Raw genomic sequence first — 22995 nt, 5'->3', positions numbered from 1 at the left:
GTGAGGGCTTGAGAAGTAGAAGAAAGGCACAGGGAATCCTTCCTCCCTCTCCTTCCACCTGTGCTTGGCCACAGGTGAGCTCACCTGAGCCAGTGCTGCCTCCACCACCACAGGCTCTTTGTCCTGCTTGATGGAAACTGCTAAAAATATCTCAAAATCTCAAGAATTCACATATTTAGCACAGCCTTTCTCTTCCACATGGAATGTAAAACACTACTCCTACCTAGCAAAGCGTAATGGCACCCCCATGGAGCACTTAAATATTATTGTGCCCACACTGTGGATGGCAAATGGAGCTGCAGGGAGCAATATTCAGCTGTGTAATAACAAGGGTTTTATTGTAATTGAGTGATAGGAAACAAAACATGGTGCTGAATTTCTGCTGAGCCCTGTCTCACTGTTAAACTGTTGCTCCTGGCAAAAGCTGAATAATAAGGATGTGAAGAATGAGGGGGAAAGAGTAATCTCATAAATAGTTCCAGTACTTCTGCAAACACAAAAAGGAAAATATCTTCATTTATAGACAATGCTATCTATATAAATCCTTTCATTATTATTCCTGTTTAAAACAGTTATTTCTTGAAAGGCTTTGGTAAGAAAGCTGTCCTTTCTTAGGAGGTACTTTTGGACTCTTGACTTGAAAATCAGTGCAGGCCTTTGTTTATAACCTTCACAGATTAACTTTATTAAAAATGCTAAACTGTATTACCTTGAAAATTGTATTACCTTGAAATTTCCAAAGGAGGAAAAAACTTTGTTTTGTAACGTAATGATGTAAACTGTATTTATAGCTTCCAATCAGCTAAGAATAAAAAGCCCGAGGTACAGTTTATGAGTTCTTTATGACAGTGGATAAATTCTCAAATAAGGAATGAAAGAATAAGAAGTTAAACTACATCCTAGTGAAAGGTAGGTAATATTTGCCAGATTCTTCCTCTTCATTACTCCCTGTACAGATTTTCTTCAGCACGAAGGAAAGTTTATGGAGTAAGGAACAATGAAGAGAAACTGGGCCTGACAGGATTTTTCAGATGTTGTCTTTCATTTTTGTAGCAATCAAGGAAATCAATCCAAACCCTCAGAGAGAATATAAACCTTTGGTAGTTCTAACTGATTTTGGGTTAAGCAGGTAGAAGGGTGGCTTTAGTCTGTGAATAGCTAAGTGGAGGAATTCCCACTGCCAGGGCTTGAAAACAGAAAAATGACAAAAACCCATTTTTAACCTTGCACTAGGCACATGATGAGGCTCTCTATGTTTAAAGAGAACACAGATTGTGCCATATGAAGAATTCAATAATATTTCAAGAAAATAAACTTTTTTTTCTCTCCTCACAGACTAAATAATTCTTAAGGGCAGATTCTTAAGGATTTATAACTTCAAGTCTGCTTATAAACACCTTGACATATATGCACATATATACCTGCAAAAATGCATGCACAGCTATGAAAGTTTGTGAACATGAAGAAGAAAAAACCTGAATAAAGTTTGTCCTAAAGACCTGATCAGTCAAGGCAGAGTAAGAGGAGCTATGAAGAGCATCTGCACACTGATTTGCTGTCCTTTAGATAATCCACTTTGAACTAAACCCTAATTTAATGAATCACAGTACCCACACTATTCTGGGAGAAAAAAAAAAAAAAAAAAAAAAAAAAAAAAAAAAAAAAAAAAGCTGTTCTTGATGTAAATGGAGAGAAATCCTATGTCCAAGCCTTCCCAGCCATCCTACTTCTTTCCATCACCTGGAACACACAGCTGCCCAGCACAACCCACTCCTCTGTATGAAATAAACTGTAGCATAACTCAAAAATCTAATAGGAAGAACGAAGTCACTAATACCTAGTCCAGCTACTCACTATTAAGTCAAATCAAGTGAATTTCCACAGGTACAAAAGGACTTAATATGTGGGTTGTTTTCCGAAATTAGCCTTCTGCTCTAACTTATTAGACTTGTATCATTTAATGGAGAACCTCAAGGCATTGGTAACATATAAAGACAAAACAATGATAATCTACCACAGAAACAAAAGTTTCATAACTATCATTTTCTGAAATAGAAGGCTAACCTCCTATTGATATAACTTTTGCAGATTTGCATCCTGTAAATATAAAGTAGGATAATAAGCATAACATGAAAATAGATACCAAGCCAAGGTTTGAAATGTCCAACCAGGATATGGCACATTTCAAGGAAAAATAAAACAATACTGTTTTTTGATTTTTGAATGGAACCCTACTGAGAACAAACCTGACAAAACCATCCAAAATACTCCCATAAATTATGAATTCTGTCGGATGAGTTCTTCAGAGGCACAGCGATTACAGCCAAGAACCAAAGAGAAAACAGTTCCTGACACAACTATTCAAAAGCCATGCATGTAGTTAAGGTATGTGACAAAAAAAAATCCATTTTTACTATGTTCCTTAAAAAAAATAAAATAATAATTATGCAAATAATTAATATACAAGTATTATATTACACAAGATAATTAAACACAATAAAACATTGAACCTAACAGAAATTCTGTACTTTGCACTCCTGGTCAGTTCCCTTCCTTTTAATTTTGAAATATAATGTTTTACCATCACAGCTTAAATAATAGTCAGTGGACAGGCTTTTTTAATGTAAAACTGCACACCCTTCAACATTTGCTTTATGGAGACATATTCATCACCAACCCCAACAGTTCATTGCTACTTTAGAAGTTTCTGTTCTGGATACCCATGGAGTTGAAGCTACATACACATGTACAGAACCATCAGCTAAAAAATGTGGCAGAATTAAATATTGCATCAATTTGCACCACAATCTAAGATGGATTTTGAAAAATGCTATGATATGCTATAAGAAAACATGAAAAACCCCATTCCTCCAAATCACAGGAGGCATTAAAGTGCTTTAACCATTTTTTAGCTGACTACACTGTACATGGCATTGTTAATTGCTACAGACCAATGGAATGTTAAAATAATCTAGTGCTTCATTTAGGACTAGTAATGCATGGAATGGAAGCTGTGAAATTAAAATGCTTGTTTCACAGACAGCTGGAGTTAAATTGGTGACTTGACAACATTAAAAAAGAAAACTGGACTGTAGCCATCATGACTTTTAGAAAGAAATAAAACAGCTTCATATTAATTCTTACACAGGAATCGTTCTTACCACACAGCATCTATAAATACAGACAGAAAAATAGACCTACCAATATTGAGTAAGTTGCTGTCTAGACAAAACTCGTACTTTGCATCCATCAGCGATCCAAGATATACCTCCAGCATATTCTAAAGCACACCTGTTTGTCACGACAAAGTGTCCACTCTGATGGACTGCAGGTCTAAAAGGCAAAATCTTACCTGTGTCATTGCCTGTGATTTGAATAACATACAATCTTATGTCATTATCAGGGTGTGAAGTAGAAGGAGACACCTTCTGAGGTTGCAAGGCCTCTGTGGCCTCCTTCACTTGAGGTGGAGCAGTAGGTTGTGCCACTGCAGTGGCTGTTGATGCTGTAAAATATTCCTTATCAATTTCTGGCTCTAGTATCTTTTCTGGCAGATCATCCTCGGCAGTCGGTTTTCTGGGAGAAACAGATTCATCAATTATGATGATGTCATGGCTTGTTACCTCCTCTTCTTCCTCAGGAATAATGCGTGGAGACTCGTGAGTGACCAAAAGCTTTGCTGCAGATGTAGGCTGAATTTTGTCTACAGCACCAATAGAAGGTGTTGTCATGCTGCTGAGAATCGTTGCCTTATCTGTTGCAGTAGCTGCAAATACAGCTGGCCTGGTTTTCTCGGATTCTGTAGTCATTCCTGAACCTTCTGTAGCCTGGCCTGGAGAAGCTCCCAGACTCAGGCCAGTAATGCTTTCCACAGTAGAACGTCCTGCTGGCATCGTATGGGAGGGTGGCACAGAATCCCAGCTTACTGCATCGTCTCCCTCCTTGGTGGGGACTTCGGAGCTGTCCTGTGTCTTTGCTTCACTTCCAGCAGTTATGGGCATCACATCAGTGACCTCCTCATCCTGGCCAGGAGCAGTTTCAGCTGTTGGAGTCTCCGTGAGGTGCAACCAGCTGCTAGTTTCTTCAGGTCCCAGAATTCCTCCATGGTCTGTGAACATCACTGCAGGCACAGTGGCTGTGTATGTCTCATCATAAGCTGAGCCTGTCTCATCCTGCGTCCCCTGAACTGCTGTTTGAGGCCATTCAGATCCTGGTGACATCTCTGGTTCATGTGTGTGGGCAGATGTCACAGACAGTGTGGTCTCTGTGGCAGTTCTTGGTTCCAAACCTTGGTCCAGTGTGGAGAGTTCTGTGAACACCTTGCTATGTTTTGCAGTTGTTTCTGTTGCTTCTGTATGAAAGATATCATCAAAAGGAGTCTGATCAGTAATTGTCATATCTCTAGTGACCTCACTCTCTACAGTAACTGGAACTAGGGAAGCACCATACTCCTGTGGAACTGCAGTATCTACCTTCATTACATCTGTAAATTTAATAGTTCCCTTTGTCCCTGATGTCTCATCTCCTTCATGCTCAGTTACCCCCACAGCTGTGGGCACAGTGCTTGGCAATACAGTTACACTTGAGGAGCTAAAAGACCCTAGGGTTGCACTACTTTCTTCCACTAGTGTTTTGGATACTGTGGTCATTTCCAAATACAAGAAGCTGCTTGTGTGGGAAACACTTGTAGTGTCTCTACTCTGACCAAGGTCAGCTAATACCACTTCTTCATCCCTTGTGGCCTCTGCTGGCTCTCTGCTCATCTCAGTTGCATCTGTAGCTGCTGAAATTGGAGTTCCTGGATGCACTGTGGATTCCACATTGTGCCCTGGAGATGATGTAGGTTCCAATCCAGAGAAGCCATCCTCTGTAGCAAACTCAATCACTCTTCTAGTGTGAGATGATTCTTCTGTCATATACCCCTCCTCTTTTTCTGTTGGCAGCCACATGCCAGAACCTACAGGGGCCTGTGTGATCTTCTCCCTTGCAGAACATCCCTCAGATTCTGCTGTAACACAAGGAGGAATGGTGGCTGTGGAATGAAGGACCTTCACATATGTTGTCCTCATTTCTGGCTGTTTTATTTTCTCCTGCTCCTCTAAGGAAGCTGATGCTTCTGTCTGCTGAGATGAGGGGATAAGAGACATAGTGCCTTCTCCAAAGCTTGGCAGGGAATCAGTGCTTCCTGAAATGGTCTCAGATTCTGTTTGATCAGCGGCTGACACAGAAAAGGATACAGGTGTTCCAGATGCCATGGTGGGCTGCACATCCCTCAGCTCCTCTCTGCTCTCTTGAGCTGAGGTCTCACTGTCAAACAGTGTCACAGAGCTAAATTTAACCCAAGGCACTGACTCTTTCACTGCAGAAAACTGTCCAGTGGTTACTGCCTGCTCATCTAGGACTGTCTCTGATGCAGCAGGCACTTCTGATCCTGAGGCATGACCAGTAGCCACCCCAGAATCTGTGCCAGACACAGCAGTGTGCATGCTCTCACTGTCCTCCCTCTCTGCAGACTCATCAGTGAGCAAAGTTTTAGGGATTACAACAGTTGTAAGTTTCTCATCAGATTTTGCTTCCATTGATTTTTTTGTGGGTGCATTTGTGAGGTGGGCACTGTGAGACACACTCTCTTTTGTTAATGAATCTGAAGTCCCTGTCCTGGCAGCCTCCCTCTGAGAAGTCTGTGAGAAGCTGTCTGTAGCTGTTCTCAGAGGACCCACTTCTATTTGTTCAGTCTGATTATTAGCATCATGCTTTCGTGCATCTCCTGTTTCAACATCTTCCCAAAAACCAGTGGAACTCTTAGCTATAGCTGTGCTATCCTGAAAAATTACAGAGGTCAAGAAAGCGTCCTCAATGCTTTCAGACCTACCTTGCTCCTCAGGCAACTCTGCTTCAGAGTAAGTGTGATCCAGTTCCAAATCTGGGGACGTGGTGTCTGTCAGCCTGGGTGAGACATCGTATTTAGTCCTTCCCAGTGTATCATAAGTGAATATTTCGCCGTCAGTGACAGTCTGAGGTAGAAAGGTGGTTAGCGGAATGTTCTCCATGAGTACCTCCATCTCCCTTTTCTCCTCAGCCACATCAGTAGTCATTTCTGTGTCTTCTTCAGACTCTGAGGTTGTTTCCTCCAAAGAGACTGTTTGGGTGGCAGGCACTTCAGTAAGTGGAGTCTCAAAGATGGGAGTTTCAAGAGGAACTCCAGTAGGCGACAATTTTACACTGTCAGTTCTCAGAGATGTCACAGGCTCAATAGTCGTAGGCTCTGTTGTGACTTTTTTAGCTTTAAAAAAAAAAAAAAGGTACAGTCAGTACACAAGTTACTTTAATTCATTAGTCTGAATGTTCCAAAAAAAACCCTAAATGCCATGCTGAAAAATAAGTGTAGCATTCAAAGGCTTTAGATAGCTCTTTAGACATTTCATGACATGCAATAACATACTGTAAAGCTGCAGAACACCTAACTTGAAGTTAGATGAAGTAAATTGATGAAATAATCTGAAGATGAAAAAACTAGGAATATTCTTCATATTTGTGGTTTATATAATTACCCCTAGAAGTCCTTGTGTTGCATGAGTTACCAGCCAGGTACTGATCTAGGGACATAAAAGTTTATTTCAAGTTGTCACAAATCAGTAGAGATGTGGGTTTTCTTCAAAGCTTTATGCAGTGTCTAACTGAGACATATAAAGGGAGTGAAATAATGCTTTAGTTTATTTTCAGCCCATAATTACAAACTGCAAAAAGGAATCCTCACTGCAGTGAGAGGGTGCTCAAGCAGCAGGATCAAGCACGCCACCAGAAAATACTGCTGGTGCCCTGCATTTAAATTATGCTGGGAGAAGTTTATTGTGGGTAATGGTGAGACTGTTGAACAAAAAGATCATAAACCTAATGCTACTAAATCTTTGATCTTTTGAAAACACTTCAAAGATGCATGTCTGAAAGTCCTCCACACACAGAAATGCTTCCATGGGAGTGCTGAACATACAAAGGTGAAATGTCAAACTTCCTGGATGATGAGAAAGGTAAGGGAGTTGCTATCCTAAATGAACAGAAGGCACAAAGAAAGGTCCTTATGGTGAACCAAATTGTGATGTTTTAAACAACCTGACGGCCTTGCTGTTTGTCTGCTCCTTTTAGCCCACATTTCCATGCCATCTGAGAAGGAAATGTGTGCCAAGACTGCAAGGCGTGTCAGCAGATTTTAAATTCCTGTAAAAAATGAGTGCTCAGAAAAGAGGTTTTCCTCAGAAAAAGGCCAGGTTGGAACCATCTTCCCTTCTACCAGTTTTTCCAGGTCAGTAATCTTCAGAAGGACAATGGGAACAGATGGGTGGAAGACGTGAATATCTTAAATCAATGCTGTTAACTGCTAAGTGTCTGAGAATCAAACACCTTTAAGGAGGCAAATATAGAGCAAAATACAGTTTTTTAATCACACTAAACATATGAAGAATGCATTAAACAATCTCTGCTTATGAGGACTCGCTGTTTACCACACAGACATGACTATATCTAGAACTTCTTGCAAAATAACCTTGCTTAGGTTGTAATAGATCAAATAAGTCTCTTCCCCTCTCACACAGAAACAAAAACAGTTAATTATTTTACAGTTTATACTTAAGCATTGGCAGCATGCATGCACAAATCAGGTTTTTTCACAAATTTATAGCTAATTTGGTGCCCCTTTGATAGCTGCATATATGAATTCTGCATGTGCAAGTCAGGATCACACAAATATTTGTTCAGTCTCACACATTCAGCTTTGAAAATACCACCTTTGCAAGAGACCTGTTTGATTCACCCTGAAGCAGGAGGGACTGGTCAGAGGATGACTGCTCAAGATTTCTAGAAGAACGTGTAGAATTACAAAGTAGGAAAATTAGGTAAAAGCTAATTTATTTCTGCTTTCCTGAATGAGAAGTGAAAGTGAAAAGGAAATTGTGAGGGCAAAAAAAAATGATGTCACTGTGTTTAGAAGTGATGGTGTTCTTTGCCAGCAGAAAAAAAAGAAAGGAGCAGATTCTTTTTCCTACCACACATTATATCTTTTTGTGTTTTACAAAGATTTAGCTACATATATATATATATATATATATATATATATATATATATATATATATATATATATATATATATATATATATGTTTGTTTATTTATTTTAAGTTAAAACATTTGGTTGAGCAAGAAGGAGTAAAGTTCTTGAAACCCCACTAAGCAAAGCAAAGCCTGAACATGAGAGGTTTTTGTATTTGGGGTTTCACAGCCCAGAGTAGATGCTTGTTGCTTTTTTCAATCTGTGAGACAATGCTCACACAATCAAGAATCAATAAATTCTTGCCATTTTTTCCTCCCCTCTCCTCTTGCATGGGGCTGGTTTAAACCACACAAGTTCCGCTTCACAGCTTGGGAAATGAAGGATGCACACAAGTGGTAGATGCTGCTGAGTGGTAGCTGTTAAATTTCTACCAAAGAATTCACCAATTTTCCTCAATGGCCATTTTTTTTAATTGGCAAAATGGAATGGAGGCAGTAAAGTCTCAATCTCTCCCTTCTAATCATAGGATCAGTTTCTTTAATGTGGATGGAACTGACTTTGCAGCCAACATAATCACTCACTCAGGCGCCAGATGCCTTTGAGTAATCATCAGGATCACCCTCTGAATGAAGATGAAAATGTTAATACCCTCTAACAGAGCTAGACAAAAATGAGGGCAATGTGGATAATTTTTTAAAATCTGTGGAATAAAAAGGTAACTGTATTTCATCACTGCTGGGAATTTGTGTACGCTTACAACCACTTACACAGCTTCCAAATTTCCAAGAAATGCTTGGAAGTCCCAAGAGTTCACATATTTATGCCTGGGATGCAGATATTTATTATTCATGACTTATTATCTGCTAATGACTTGACAGAATAGTTATATATTTATTATGCTAACTTGAAGAAACACCAAGCATATTTGGTTTGCTTATATTAATAACAATAACCGAATCAATAAATATTACCTTTATAGAGTGTTATAAGTAGAGCCCATATTTTTAAACAGTTTATCATTAAACAGCCAGATTTTCTCCCATGGAAACTGTGTGCAATTCAGCTCTGGTTAAAATCAACTAGAGGGCCTCTAAAGTCACTTTGTCAAAACAATTAAATATAAGCTTTTTCACACACATCATTCAGGACTGCAACCTTATTTGAGTGAATAAAAACACCTGACAGCATTTCTTCAATTAGAAATCTGCCCATGGTTTGGTTTTTGTGGTTTTATGGTTTGTTGTTGTTGTTGTTGTTGTTGTTGTTGTTGTTGTTGTTTTGTTGGGTTGTTTGTTTGTTTGTTTTTTCTGTGAGAAAAGAAAAGGAAAAAAAAAAAAAAAAAAAAAGGAAGGTTGCTTTTTTAATCGACAACACTAGTTTGAGCTGTCCTCCACTCCACCCAGATGTTTTGCATTACTGTACCCCTTGCATCATGCATACAATATGCTATCTCCTTTGTCCTCCTTCTAGTTCAAGACATGAGGCAGACTTTCCTAATAAAATTCATGAACATATTAGCAGCAGGAAAGCAAATTATTTCACCAACAGCTGCTCATATCAAAGACTATGTACTTTTTTTTTAATCTATTCCTTGTACATTGAACACCATGCATGAAGTTGATTTTGGAAGGGATGTATGATTTTGCAGAGATGCTACACATTTTCATTCTCCATTTATTTATTTTATACTTTTACTGTGCAGCATTTTCTTCCTCTTCTTTTCCACCATGCTTTAAACAAAATTGAAAAATATGGAGCAGTACTGAAGATTACTACTTTTTCAAGGAAATCAAACTGAACAATTTCAGACGTGGTTTAACTTTGCAATTACCAGATAAGGATTTTAGTATGTTTTGTGCTGTTTAATTTGGGATTAGCATTAGTGTATTTTAAGGAGGAGAAATTCTTATTTTAAAAATTGTATTTAATTTATATACATGGTTTTTCAACATTACCACATCTACCCAAGTACCTAAATTGAATCACTTGAGCAATTTTTCTGCACTCAGAAATATTGTGTATGTGTTTACATTTAGTTATGTACCTAAGAACCGTGAAGGAATAGGCCATATAGACAGAGATTGTTTTGAATCATTGCTAACAGCCGAAACAACAGAAAATTGCTTTAAGTTGGAACAAAATCTGGAAATAGTGAATTCTTTCTGTGAATTACAGCCAAAATAAATTATTACAAAATATAAGAAATGTTGAGACACTCAAAATTAATGTTTGAAATCTTCAAGCCCAATTTAAGCATGATGACAATAAAGAGAGCTGCTTTGCTTAATTGGTACATATTTTTATATGTTAATTAGTTAAGTTTCTTCTTGGGGTCTGTTCCTTCCCTACTACTAACCCTGGCAGAGAAGAGAGCCTTGAATGTTCCCTTGAGTCCAAAAGTTTTTCCAGCTGGAGTTTAAGTGACTAGCAGAACCTTCCAAGCTGAACAAGGCTAAGAATAAGAACTGATAAAAAAAAAAAAAAAAAACCAAAAACCAAAACCAAAACCAACCAACCAACCAAAAAACAAAACAAAACAAAACAAACAAACAAAACAAAACAAAAACAAAACAAAACAAAAACAAAACAAAAAAGCCACACAAAATCATACACACACACACACACACACACACAAAAAAAAAAAAAAAAAAAAAAAAAAAAAAAAAAAAAAAAAAAAAACCACCAAAAAAAAACTCTGATCATGCCACTGATCCAGTACCTGCCCATTCACACCTTTCCAAAAGCAGTGGTGCACAGGGCATGTGGGATTTTGTACATAAATAATGAGACTTTTGGACTTTTGGTAGTAGAATTCAAAATCTGACAGTGCAGCTGTGAGAATTTCTCTGTAACTGTAGGTGTATACTCCCACCCACCTACACTCTTTTTTGACATCGAAATCAAAAGCCAAATGTAATGAGAAAAATATGAAAATCTAAACGCAGGATCCACTCCTGCTTACAAAGGATGTGCCATATCAGAGAAAACCAATGGGATTCTTAAAAAAAAATTTGAAAGCTATCAGTCTGTCTTATTTGCATGAAAGACTTTTAATGAAGAGTTTGGCATCCTCTTCACACCATTGCCTAATGTCTTTTCTTCCAGCTAACAAAACAACAGAAGCAGCAACTTTTTTAGCTCTGTGAACACATATACTCTTAAGTAAAACCACTTGCTATTTCATAACTTCTGAAGTCAGAGGTTGAAGGAGGAAAGATACATTATGTTATCTCCTGTTTTTCCCACATGCAAGTGTAGTTCTGTGAATGAATTATAACCTGCCAATCTATCCACAAAAGAAAAATAGAAAACAGCATTTCTCTTTCCACATTATTTTATTATGAAACTGCCAAAGAAGACAAAAAAAAAATCATCAAGCCTTTTTAGTCAGCTCTTCCTAATTAAATCTATAACCCAGCACCAAATAAAAGCAATAATCTTTGCTGTGTGACCACAAAAAACAACTGAAGAACAAAAAGGGCCAAGATTGTCACTTGGGCAAGAACTGACAGTAGAATTCTTGGTGCTCTGTTCCCTCTAGCTGGTGTGAAAGGAGGGAAATCACCCCTGTGTGCTGTGGGTGATACCCAGACCACACAGTGGTAATGAAACAAAGGTGACATAGGGCAAAATCAATTCAGGTTTTCTGCACTTGAACACTTGGAGGGGTGGACCTCCCACTTCTTCTCATGGTTGCTCCTGACTATCGTTGTTACCTGACCCATCCAGTGACCTGTGGCAATGAAAAGAAAATGCTTCCCATGGTGTCTTCTTCTCTTTCCTCTCTCCCTCTGGCCACAATATTTGCACTTAGATGTTGTTCTTAAAGAATCCTATTTTGAATCACTCAGGTAAATGAAAGTTCTCTTGCCCAGGCAAAAGAAGTATCTCCTTCCCAGCACTTCATGGTGCTCCAAACAGCTGCTCCTCATACATCAGTCAGGTTGAGAAACCTCTGTTCCTACTTTACAAGCATTTAAAAGGTTGAGCTGCACCCAGAAACATCCTTCCCCTCCTTCTCAGGGTGAGATACTGCTGAGATGTATAGCACAGGCTGGTTTGGAGTGGATTGAGATACTACAGTTTTTGGCATTGTCTGACTGAGATCTCAAACCCCTGAGGCAGAGTGAGTAGAAGAAGCTGCAAGGAGCTGTCAGTGTGCTGGTCACCATGAGCCCAGCAGAGAGAGGGAAGGATTTACTAAAGCCACACCTAACCAAGAAATTACTGCGGTTCTCAGCAGCTGTGTGGGTCTTGATAAATGGCATATCTGAGAGAGGAACATAAATCTACTTTCCTAGGAAAATAATAAAAGGCTGGAGAACAGTTGTCTGAGGGTAATCTCTTTGCACAGCTTCACCTTCACAGAGGAGAAGTTGTGCCTGAGTTCTGCCTGAACAGAGCCTGCAGCCCTGCACACCCTGTGGTCAGTGCCTTGATCTTGGGATCTTTGCCTGCGCATTCTGAAACTAGACTCTGAAATGCTGGAGCACACTGTCTTTGTTATGTCCAGCACTGCACTGTCTTTCTTCTCAGATAAATTTCTTTTCAGGTTTTTTACCTTCAGATTGGCAATTTTGCTCCTCATGCATCACCATGTCCTCTGTTTCATTATTCTGTGTCCATTCCCAAACTGATCAGAAATCCACAGATCTCCCATAGCACAGCCCCTGACATCAGACTGGAAATAATTCCCTCATCCAGGAAATAGCTGGGACACACAGCTACCGACTGTTGCTGTGGAGAAGGACAGAGCTGCCCAGCTATTCAAGGTTTTCCAAGCTAAGTCACGTGCAGCAGAAGGGGAAGACTTTTCTCCTGCCAGCTTTTGAGCTGTGGCTAAAAGTCTTTATCCTGCCTGCTACTGGAGCACTGAGCACTGTGGATGTTTCCTGAGGCTGAGCCTGCCATCACAGTGGCTCATGCTGTAGGACACCTCAAAACTCTGAGAAGGCCATAATTTCCTATATTTATTCTAGAAAATCATGCTCTGATTTTGAGCTTTAGATAGATGAAACATCAAAGCAAGAGGGCCTCAGCCCCAAGCAGTGGAGGACTTGGATCCACTCTCAGTGGGGCTGTCTTGAAACAATCAAAGCAGAATGGACTCCATTCCTGAAGAACACACATGGCAACACCATCTCAGATCTGGAATTTTCCAATCTCCGGCAAAAATTAAATCGCAGTGCCAAACCAGAGTGGTATAACAAAAGAAAAGCAATAAAGGTGCATGAAACTAAGTCAAAATGAGAGAGGAAAATGGGAAAGAGAATGGAGAAATCCAGAACAAAATGGTCAACACGTGTTTTGAGTCAAGTAAAAAATGTTTTGCTGAAACATTCGCCAAAACCAATACAGGTCTATGAAAGATTTCAACTTTAATAAATCAGTGTTTCTCAACAAAAACAGGATTTATGTTTCAAAAAAATTCAACCACCTCTGTGTACGAAGCTCATCAAGTTCAGCTTTGGTGCAGCTATGTAAGTTAAAAACCTGAATGCCTTTTGCTTAATGGTCTTCTGGAATTTGTTCTACAGGTGCTGGGAGATAAAAAGGCCCATCCAAAGTGAGCTGAAGTCTGTGACAAGATTTCTACAAACTCCAGTGAATTAGGCCTGGAGAGACTGGGAGGCAGAAGTACATGATTAAATAAATCTACTATAGCTCTCTGAAAGAACTATTTATTAAATATGCATTTATTAAAAAGGATTTTCTTAATGATAAAATGTTTTAATCTCTTACAAATTAGCAAACAAAACTGCTATTTTGTTTTCTTTTTTATTTAAACACCTTAATATGAGTCCTATATGTTAACATTTGAAAAACTTTCCCTCTGATGTTGGCCTCCCAGGAGCTGCAAATACTTAATCATGTCCAACCTGAAACCTTTTCAGGCCCCATCAGATACCTGAATAGGTATATCTCAGAGAAAAGAAAGGGAAAAAAAAAAGGTCTGGCAAAAGCCTTGGAGGCATAAAATGAAACACATAGATAATGTTTCAGAAGCTTAGAGCCATGTGGATTTTGAAGAATGAAAAAAGCACTTGTGATCAAAGGGGAGAAAGTTTCAGGGGTTTTTCACAGCACTTTTTGATTTTAAATCATATATCATTAGTCTGGACCACTCTTATTTTCATAAAGTCAAGATATTTCATACAATGTAATTTTGTACCCATAACACTGCTGAAGTTAAAATCCTGAACTTAGCTGTACTTTAAAAGTTGTCCAGGTTGGCTGTTCTACTGAAACTAGTGAAAATAATTTTTAAATTGAATTTACTCCTTATGTTTTCCGTGTATTTCAATAAATATGATTCCTCTTTAAAAACAAGCAAAATGCAAAAAATACAGATTGAGGTTTCTTAAAACCACAAATTAAAACTAATATTTTGAGATTTTCCACCAGAGAGACTCATAATCACAAAACAGAAGTGAGGAGCCTGAGCAGGGATAAACAAGAAGATACCCTCTTTCTCAAATACACAATTTGTCTTTGTGAAGACAGCTGCCTGGTTTGGCACAGATGTGCTGTGGTGTGACTGAATGTCCAGGTGAGGAGGGAGACACACCCATGCAGTGTGAGATACAGTGAGAGCTGTGAGCAGGGGGCTGGGGTTTCACTGAGAGCCCAGCTCCTGGGCAGGACAGTTTTGTTGTCAGGCACTGTGGGAATCGCTGTGTGAAAACTAAATGTCAACCCTAAAGCAGGCAGAGCTGGGGGACGGTGGATTTTGTGATGGACTGAAACTTTGAAACTGAGATAATGGGAAATTTCAGAACAAACTTCCAGACAAAAGATGATTTGAAACAAAGGACATAAATTCAAGCCTTCTGCTCTCATGCAGAGCCATTTTTTTTAATCCTCTCCCTTTTTCTGCTCCAAAGAAGGGACTGACTCCAAGGCCCCAGTGGGAGAGAGTGACTCACTCTAAAGCCACTGCACCAGGCAGCTGCTTGAGATGTGGAGGACCAAGATGCTGGGCAGGGAGTCTCATTACTCACCACTTGCATAAATCTTTTAGCAAAACCAGTGAGGACTCACAGCTGGTTCCTGTGAGATCCCAAGCACCTTCTGAGGGGGAGAAAGAGCTTTCAGTAACCAGAAATTTGTGGCACCCTGAATGAGGGTACAGCATGACACCCCACACAAAGCCAGATATATCTGGCAAAACCTGAGTCCTTTACCCAGCAGGGTTTAATTAATTCTGATATTCTCTTCCTTGTAATTAAAAGTGCTAGACAGCCGCTCAGTCTCTACCAAATTGTTTTGGTTCTGTTTAGTCTTATTTTCTCTAGTAAAAAGTTTGATAGTCCTGAACTGTCTATTCCTGGGTTGCAAAGTGATGAAATATTTATTCTTTATATAACAAGGGCAAGACTTTGCAGGAAAAGCCTTTAAATAGCATGCAACAATACCTATCAAGGTCACCTTTACAACAAACGGTATGTTACCACAAACCATGCTAACTAAAACTTCTGGAAAGAACATTGTAAAGGCACATCTTGCTTGAAAGCAGCAAAAATTCAAAAAACAAACAGCAGGTTGGAATTTGTCCTAACTAAAGACTAGATTACAGGCAAAACGTTCAGTTCTTACCCCAGTCTTTTAGAGAGACTTATGAAATACACTCTCATTAAAGTCTTTTTTATCCATAACACTTTAAACAGGTCATAAACAATTTGGAGTAGGAACAGAAGGAGTCATATGACAAAATGCTGCTCTGCAGATTAGAGCACAGGCTCCTTCCTGAACTTAAGTCCTTTTTCTTGTAAGCAATTCCATTAGGACTATTTCCACATGCAAAGTTTTGGAACATTATACCCACAAACTATAAAGGAAAATTAAAACAACAAACCAACAGTGTCTGAGAACAGCCAGATCATAATGTTGCAGCAGATGTCAGGATTTGTTCTCAAAGAGTAAGATTTGCTCATAAATGACTCTTCAGTGCCTGAGCTGGAAAGATCTGCAGCTGCAGTAAGTTCATCATCCACAAAAATGGGGACAGTACAAACTGCACATTTCAAATAATTCTGAGTTACAGTCACTGGCACAAACCCAAAAACCCTAAATATTCATAGTTAATGACCAAGTTCTGAACTTTTAACTCAACACATTAGCACAACATTAATGTCAGTTGTGCTATTTCCAACAAAGAACTTCCTTGGACAGAGAGGGCTGCAGGGAAATACTTGAGCTGTCCAACCCCCCCTCCCTTGCTGAGGCTGCAAGTCTCAGGGAAGCAGGTGAACTTTTTGGGACAGCAGGAACCCATGCATGGAGAGGCTGCATCGTAATGGCAGAGCTAGGCAGCTGGCACTGGTGATAAATGAGGTTACAGACCAGTATTTGACCCCAAAAGAAAGGTGACAGGTGTGGAGTACATCTGGTTTAGACTGGTGAAGTCTACCATATGAACGTGGAAAGCGCTTGAAGTTCCTGTGAAAATACCAGGAGGTAAACAAGCAGCAGTAAGAAAGGCAATTTAGACCACCCACTGGCCCATGAAACACTGAATAAGAAAGAGAAAGAATGTAGATCCCAGGACAACGTGCCTGGGATCCAGAGACAGCCCACAAATTACTGGCATCTGAGAGACCTGAAAGTGGCCAGCCTTGTACACAGCCCATGTACAGCAGCTTCTCTTGCCACCATCGTTGGAGACAGAATATCCATTGTTCACCTTTAGGACATTTATCACAGAACCACAGAATAGATGTGGTTAGAAAGGACTCTGGAGATCATCTAGTCCAGCCCCTGCCAAGGCAGAGTCTCCTGGAGAAGGTGACGTGCCCAGGTGGGTTTTGAATGTCTGACTTGTGTCCGTTGAAAAGATGCAAAGATACCAAGGATCACTCAGGCACCAATATATGGAGCACCCACAGACTCACAGTCAAAAAACACTGCTTAGGCTGAAATCTTACCTTGAAACTCTGCCTGTCTTCACCTGTCAATGTTACTTTGAGACATTAGTTTTAGTTTCTATAAACCCACACGGGCTGCAAGAACCAAAGCAAAACTCACAATAAAGAAACCACATCCCGCAGCAAGCATAATGGAAATCACGACCAAAAGAAAAAATAAATATATGCTTACGTTCATAGCAGTAGGCATCAAACTTGCTATCGGGGTAAGGGAAGCCTGTTTGGTTCTCATAGCGATACAGGGTTCTCACCCCAAGTAAACCCCCACCGCACTGGGGCCGTGCCACAGAGGCTGGGTATCGGACACTGCCGTCTGCCAGCCACCCGTAGTCACACTGGTCAAAGCCATTCCTCCAGGCCACATAGAGGTTCCCCACGGAAGCCAGGACACCGCCTCGCTCCTGACACAGCTCCCTAGCTTCCTCGAAGGTGAACTTCTGGGGGGCTGAGACATGGACCACTTCATCTGGAAGAGGAAAGAAAAAAAAAATAACAAAGGCTGAGTAGCACATTCCATCATCAATCAATTCCTGCTCCCAGAGTCCTGCAAGGTTGGAGCTTTTGCCCAAAACATGACTATTTTTTCCTTAAAAAGAAAAATAAACAGATAGCAGTAATCCAAATGTTCCAGGCTTGAATTTGAAAGTTACACTGCCACAAAGCAGGAGCATTTATAAGCAAACTTTATGCCATGAAGTACACTGTGGCTGGACACTGAGTCCCTTACTTGGTCTCTAGCAAAGGTAACAGCAGCCCTGAGACTTCACTGTGACCCCTGTCAGAGTAGATTTTGCAGCTCAACTGAGTTAATTAAATCCAGTCCATCAAAATTTGCTTTCTCCATAAAGTACATCTACTTCTGCAAGCCTCCTACCTGGCCCTTTCAGGCATTGCTAGAATCTCATTTCAAACACCCAACAAAATAGGAAATATTCTTCACTGGCTGCTCTAGTGCAGCTTCTAATGTCGAATTTTCATCAGTCTTCATCTTGCCCCATGTGGAAACAAAGGTCAGGAAATGCACAAGACATGTTGCATGCACAAAGCCTTCTTTGTGTGTAGAAGCTGAATTAGTCTAGAATGTTGATAGTGTAGTTCAGCTTCCAAGGAATAACAATTTGCAAGTAATAGTCATTCAATTGGAAACTGCAACAAAGCAAATAGCATGTCTAATATTTTGTTTCCAAGGTAAATCACCTTGTCTCCGTTGCCTTATTCACCCAAACTCTCTAAAGAAAAATTAAGCCTCCCACATTCATGTCCTGGGAATGAAGCAGTAAACCGACCCCTTTCCAGTTTTTGCTTAGACTTCAGATGAAACCAACCACACCTAAAATGAAAGTATTCAAACCAGCAGTGCAAATTCAAAATAAGTGTTCTAAGAGAGTGATGCCCTCCCTCACCCACAGCAGGCCAGGACACAACAGCCACTCCTGCAGGAAAACACTGCTTTTCCACACCAGCCATGCAATCTGTCTTAACCCCTGCACAGGTCTAAAGGGAATACAGAAAAATGCAGACAGAAACTACATTATACATAGCAGTTTCATTCACATCAATATTACGCTTGTTTAGGGACTAAAAGGAATGCAAGTGCGAAAAGAGGCAAGGTGCCAGCTTTCTTTTTCCTCCTAGGTAGAGGCTTTGATTTGTTATTACAGCTGTTGCACCAATGCTATGGTGTAACTTGCCTTACACCTTGTGTGCAGCTTGCAGCTTGGAGGTAGAAGGACAGAGTGTGTCTATTGGCAAGGGACAGATAAGGGGAAGTAAAGATCCATTCATCCTCAGAATGGTTCATTCAGCTCTTCAGACCACACAGATAATGAGCATTTTTTGTTACATCCTTCTGAATCTACCTGCCAGCTCTGGTGCCATGTCCAGCACAGAGTGATGGATGCACTTATCCCAAAATCCTGTCCCAAAAGTAACACCATTGAACAGGGAAGCAAAGAAGGACCTCTCCAGGGCAGCAGCCCTCTCTGCTCTGAGGACTGTTCATTGATCCCCTCACAGCAGCTATGATATATATATGAAAATTAATAGTTTAAATGCAATTTAATTTCAATTATATAGCAGATATCAGTCCAGTTAGATGAGGAAGTGAGAAAAGTGAAGAAGAACAATGAATTGTCATGACTTCTGTAAACAAAAAAATAATTGCAGACAATCCCACAACATTCCTTCTGAGAGAAATTTATACAATACACAGGAAAGTGAATAAACAGTGCAAGATTCCTAGAAAAGCAATTTTTCCACCAAGTGATTTGAATTACTGGCTCCAAATGGAGCTTGTACACAACATCATTGAAGTTTGTGTTATTTATTCCTCTGAGATGTCATCTGCACTCAGTTAAGGCAGAGAAACTTAGTGAGGGGCTTATGTCTTGGTGTAAGACTTCAAAATGCAGGGTTCTTCTTTAAGAGAGGTCACGTGGCAGAGAACTGACTTACCCAAGCTGCACTTTCTAGGCAGAAGTCTGCCTCAAATTTGCCCTGGAATATGCCTGTATCTGCAATAATGATAATCCTGCACACTTGAAAGATGGGTGTCATACCTTTCTCTGCATTGAATATATTCTACTGATCTCTTACCGGCTTATTTTGTTCATTTCTTTAAATTAGCTGCTGTCAAACAGATACTATTTTTGTCAAGGATTGTTTTGCAAAAAACAAAATCGAAACAACACAATTTAAAACAAAATAAGGAAAAAACATAAATAACCCCCCCACATATTTCAGGAAAACATATCTTAACCAAAACAATCCAGTAAGTGAAATCCAAAGTATTTGACAACTAAGTGATATATTTAAGAATTTATGACAATAACCTCACAGAGAAGGCAAAAAGGCAGCAGGGCAGTCAGCAAAATTCCATCATATACCAAGTAAATGGCATTTATTTCAGGAATACTATTGATAAGATAAGGGGCAAAGGTATTAAAGCATGTCGTCTTGTATTTGCTCTAGTCAGAAAGCACTTTTCTATGATTCCACAATTCTGATTTTTAAGAAATTGAGTAATGAGCAAAAGTCATATTGCAGATAGCAGTCATTTACCTTAGGAGCTATGGCTCCTCAATGAATAAATGAGCACTTAATGTGATCAATAATTGTTGGGATGAAATGTGAAAAACAAAGAGAGAGTTTAATAACTTATAATAAAGTGGAATAAAGGCCTTGCTTTATATATGAATCTAGGAACACTTGAAAGTTTGTCCTGCTTCTGCAAGCTTCTCAAAACACCTTACAAAAAAGATGTAAATATGGGAGTTTTCCAGGGGTTTCTTGATCTCATTCACTTCTAGCATGTGGCTGAAACAACCTGACTCCTTCGAATTATCAAAGAGAAAAGGACTCAAGCCTTGCACAGAAATTCTTCTAAAAAGCAAGAAAAATAATTCTGAAGTTAATGAAATGCATTTTATCCATGCAGCCTCTACAATTTACTCCTGGTTTTGAGAGGACAACAGCTTCCATATTTAAAAGGAGGACTGATACCACCACATTCTTAAGAGTGTTTTTATTGATATGACTGGAAGCCCCTCAATTTCCCAGCCAGAACACTGAAAACAAGGAAATTAAGATGGAAAACTTGTCTGTTCAACAAACAAATGACATAGCCACCAAAATCAGGCAGGGGAAATTCAATTCTGTATGTGTTAAACAGCCATGTGCAGTGTTTTTATAGCTGGAGCACACCCTGAGTAACTCAGCAATACTGTACAGGCAAAGCCCTTTTTTTTAGGCCAGCAGATGAAGAAAAACTGGTTCTGCAGTACCAGAGGGTGGGGTGGAGAATGTGACAATGTTTAGACTGCAGACAATAATGTAATGTGTGTTATTGCTGGCTCCTGCTCCAACCAAGCTCCAGGCTGATAGAGCAGCTTCAGCAGTCACAGCACTCCAAGAATCCCCAGGATTTTCTTCTTACATGTGCTTGTTTCGCTTGGTCAAAAGAGACACCTGATGAAATTCAGGGTTTTTCCATCTCTTTCCAAAATATTGGGGCAGATGAAAAAGTCAGGGGTTTTTTTGAAGACAAAAGCTGATTCACCTAGAATTCCTCAGGAAAAAGTTTAAGTTCTACAAGAATCAGTTCTACAAATCTTATCAGCTGATTTTATAGCAAGTTTCATTGCTTTGATTCACTTTCTCTCCACACGAGATGTCTTGGTGAGCTGGGCATGTTGGTAGATGTGAATGTCATGAATCACACAACTTAAAAGCAAGGAAGAAGGGCAGGCTAGAACCAAAGCCAGGGGTCAACATACAACCTGTACTGACAGGCTGAGCTGATGGTTGTACTGAATGATCTCAAAAGTCTTCTTTTACCCAGTCTTAATGATTCTATGATAATGTGATTATTACTGTCCCATCTGGAATTTGGTGCCCATGAGCTTTACACTGTAGTAAGGTGCTCAGATTCTACAACCTTCATAGTCATCCAAAGACAGATATTAGAAAATGGAGAAGGATATTAATCGTATGAAAAGCTAATCATTCCCATAGGAGAAAATGCTTACTGCCCCTCACCTGGACACAGCCAGCAGGTCAAAGCCTAGGCAGTCATGAGACTGCCATCACAACATTCTTTTCCTCAAAAATGTGGAATCTGTTCAAAACTTCATTCCTAGGACATAGTCAAGTGTGCAAAGAAGCAGGAATACCATGATCACTTTGAGGACTAAAACATTTACCCTTGTGCCTTCAGGACCAAGAACTTCCATGTCCCCCACCCCTCTTTCTCAGGGCTGGTTCTCTGACACACCAGGGTAATAGAGAGGTGTCCTTAACAAAGCCACTAATTACCAAAACCACTCTGCAGGGCTGGAAAACCACAAACATCCAAGCAGCTTGGTTCAACTTTAAAGCAGAAGGCTGGACAAGATGAAGTCTTTCTCTTGCATGTCAGAACAAGTCAGTTGAATTCTTTTGATGCACAGCAGCAGTGATTTAAATAAACTCTCCTGAATGTCTTGAGTCTGTTCTGTGCAGACCCAGTGGCTGAACAGCAATCCTCTTGAGAACTTAACCCTGCACGATGTCACATAATTCAGGGCTAGATAAGTGTCGAGTATAATGGAAAGGCTCATAATTCTACCACAAGCCCTGAACTAGAGAAAAAACCATGCTTTTCTCTGTGTCCCAGTTTTGCAACCTAATCTAGTTGTTGGTCCAGAATCAGAATAGACTCCAGAGATCTTTAGCTGCCCAAAACACAGAAGAAACTTCTCACCTGAGGCCTTTTTAAATTGACTCCTTTAATTATGACTATCATTCTCACAGAAATTTCCATGACAACAGCAAAACCACATGAGAGTAGGTGGAAAATATTCAAAGGACATCTGGATTTGGTTTTCATCCTTCTTCCATGCACTCACTGTGGGGAGGAGATGGTGCATGGAGGGAAGGTTGTACAATCTTCCCCACAGACACCCCAGAAATAACTCTAGTGTTAGTGTGAGTGTCCCATCTGCAAATTACAGTCACTTGTCAGGCTTACATGGCTTACATGGCTTACATGGGTTCCGAGGAAGCCTGGCCAGGAGACAATCCTGATGGGGTGGTTTGTGCTTTGGCTCAGCACAAGCCCTCACTCCACCAGTGTGCTTTGGTGGTGGCTCTATCTCTCTGACACCACAGCACTGCCAAATTAACCACACACTGCTTGTCTGAAGAATTCAAACTCTTCCTCACCCACCACTCATCTCCATCCAAGGGATTATACCGTAGGAGACATCCCTCTGGCTGGTGGTGTTAAGGGATGCTCTCCCACACCTTTGCAGCTCAGTCACTTTAAAATATTTAATCGTAAATTACTTCCTGCAGCTAAAATAATCTAAATGTTTTTGTTAGTGTTTGGTACACTGAAATAAGCGATGAAATATGAAGAATGTAAAACAGTTTGCAATAAAACATCATGCCTAGTAGCTTTTTTAATGGCACTTTGACTCCAGGTTCTCATTTTTATCTCCAGGAGCTTAGAAATTTTCAGTTCTTCCCACAGTTATTCTTATGTCGCAGCA

General features: G+C 39.9%; 1 protein-coding gene across 1 annotated transcript in view; it reads right to left on the bottom strand.

The window, feature by feature from the left end:
- The window catches only part of VCAN (versican), a 99036-nt gene that overhangs the window by 46844 nt on the left and 29197 nt on the right, over window positions 1–22995 (bottom strand). The window contains exons 6-7 of the mRNA XM_066339648.1: window positions 17139–17432; window positions 3353–6283 (exon numbers count right to left, since the gene is read on the bottom strand). Of these exons, the coding sequence (XP_066195745.1) occupies window positions 3353–6283; window positions 17139–17432 (3225 nt within the window). The remainder of the gene's footprint in view (window positions 1–3352; window positions 6284–17138; window positions 17433–22995) is intronic.

This window comes from Sylvia atricapilla, chromosome Z, assembly GCF_009819655.1.
Source record: "Sylvia atricapilla isolate bSylAtr1 chromosome Z, bSylAtr1.pri, whole genome shotgun sequence".
NCBI classification, from domain to species: Eukaryota; Metazoa; Chordata; class Aves; order Passeriformes; family Sylviidae; genus Sylvia; species Sylvia atricapilla.
The sequence above is the reverse complement of the archived record's forward strand: the minus strand, read 5'-3'. Positions and strand labels throughout refer to the sequence as shown.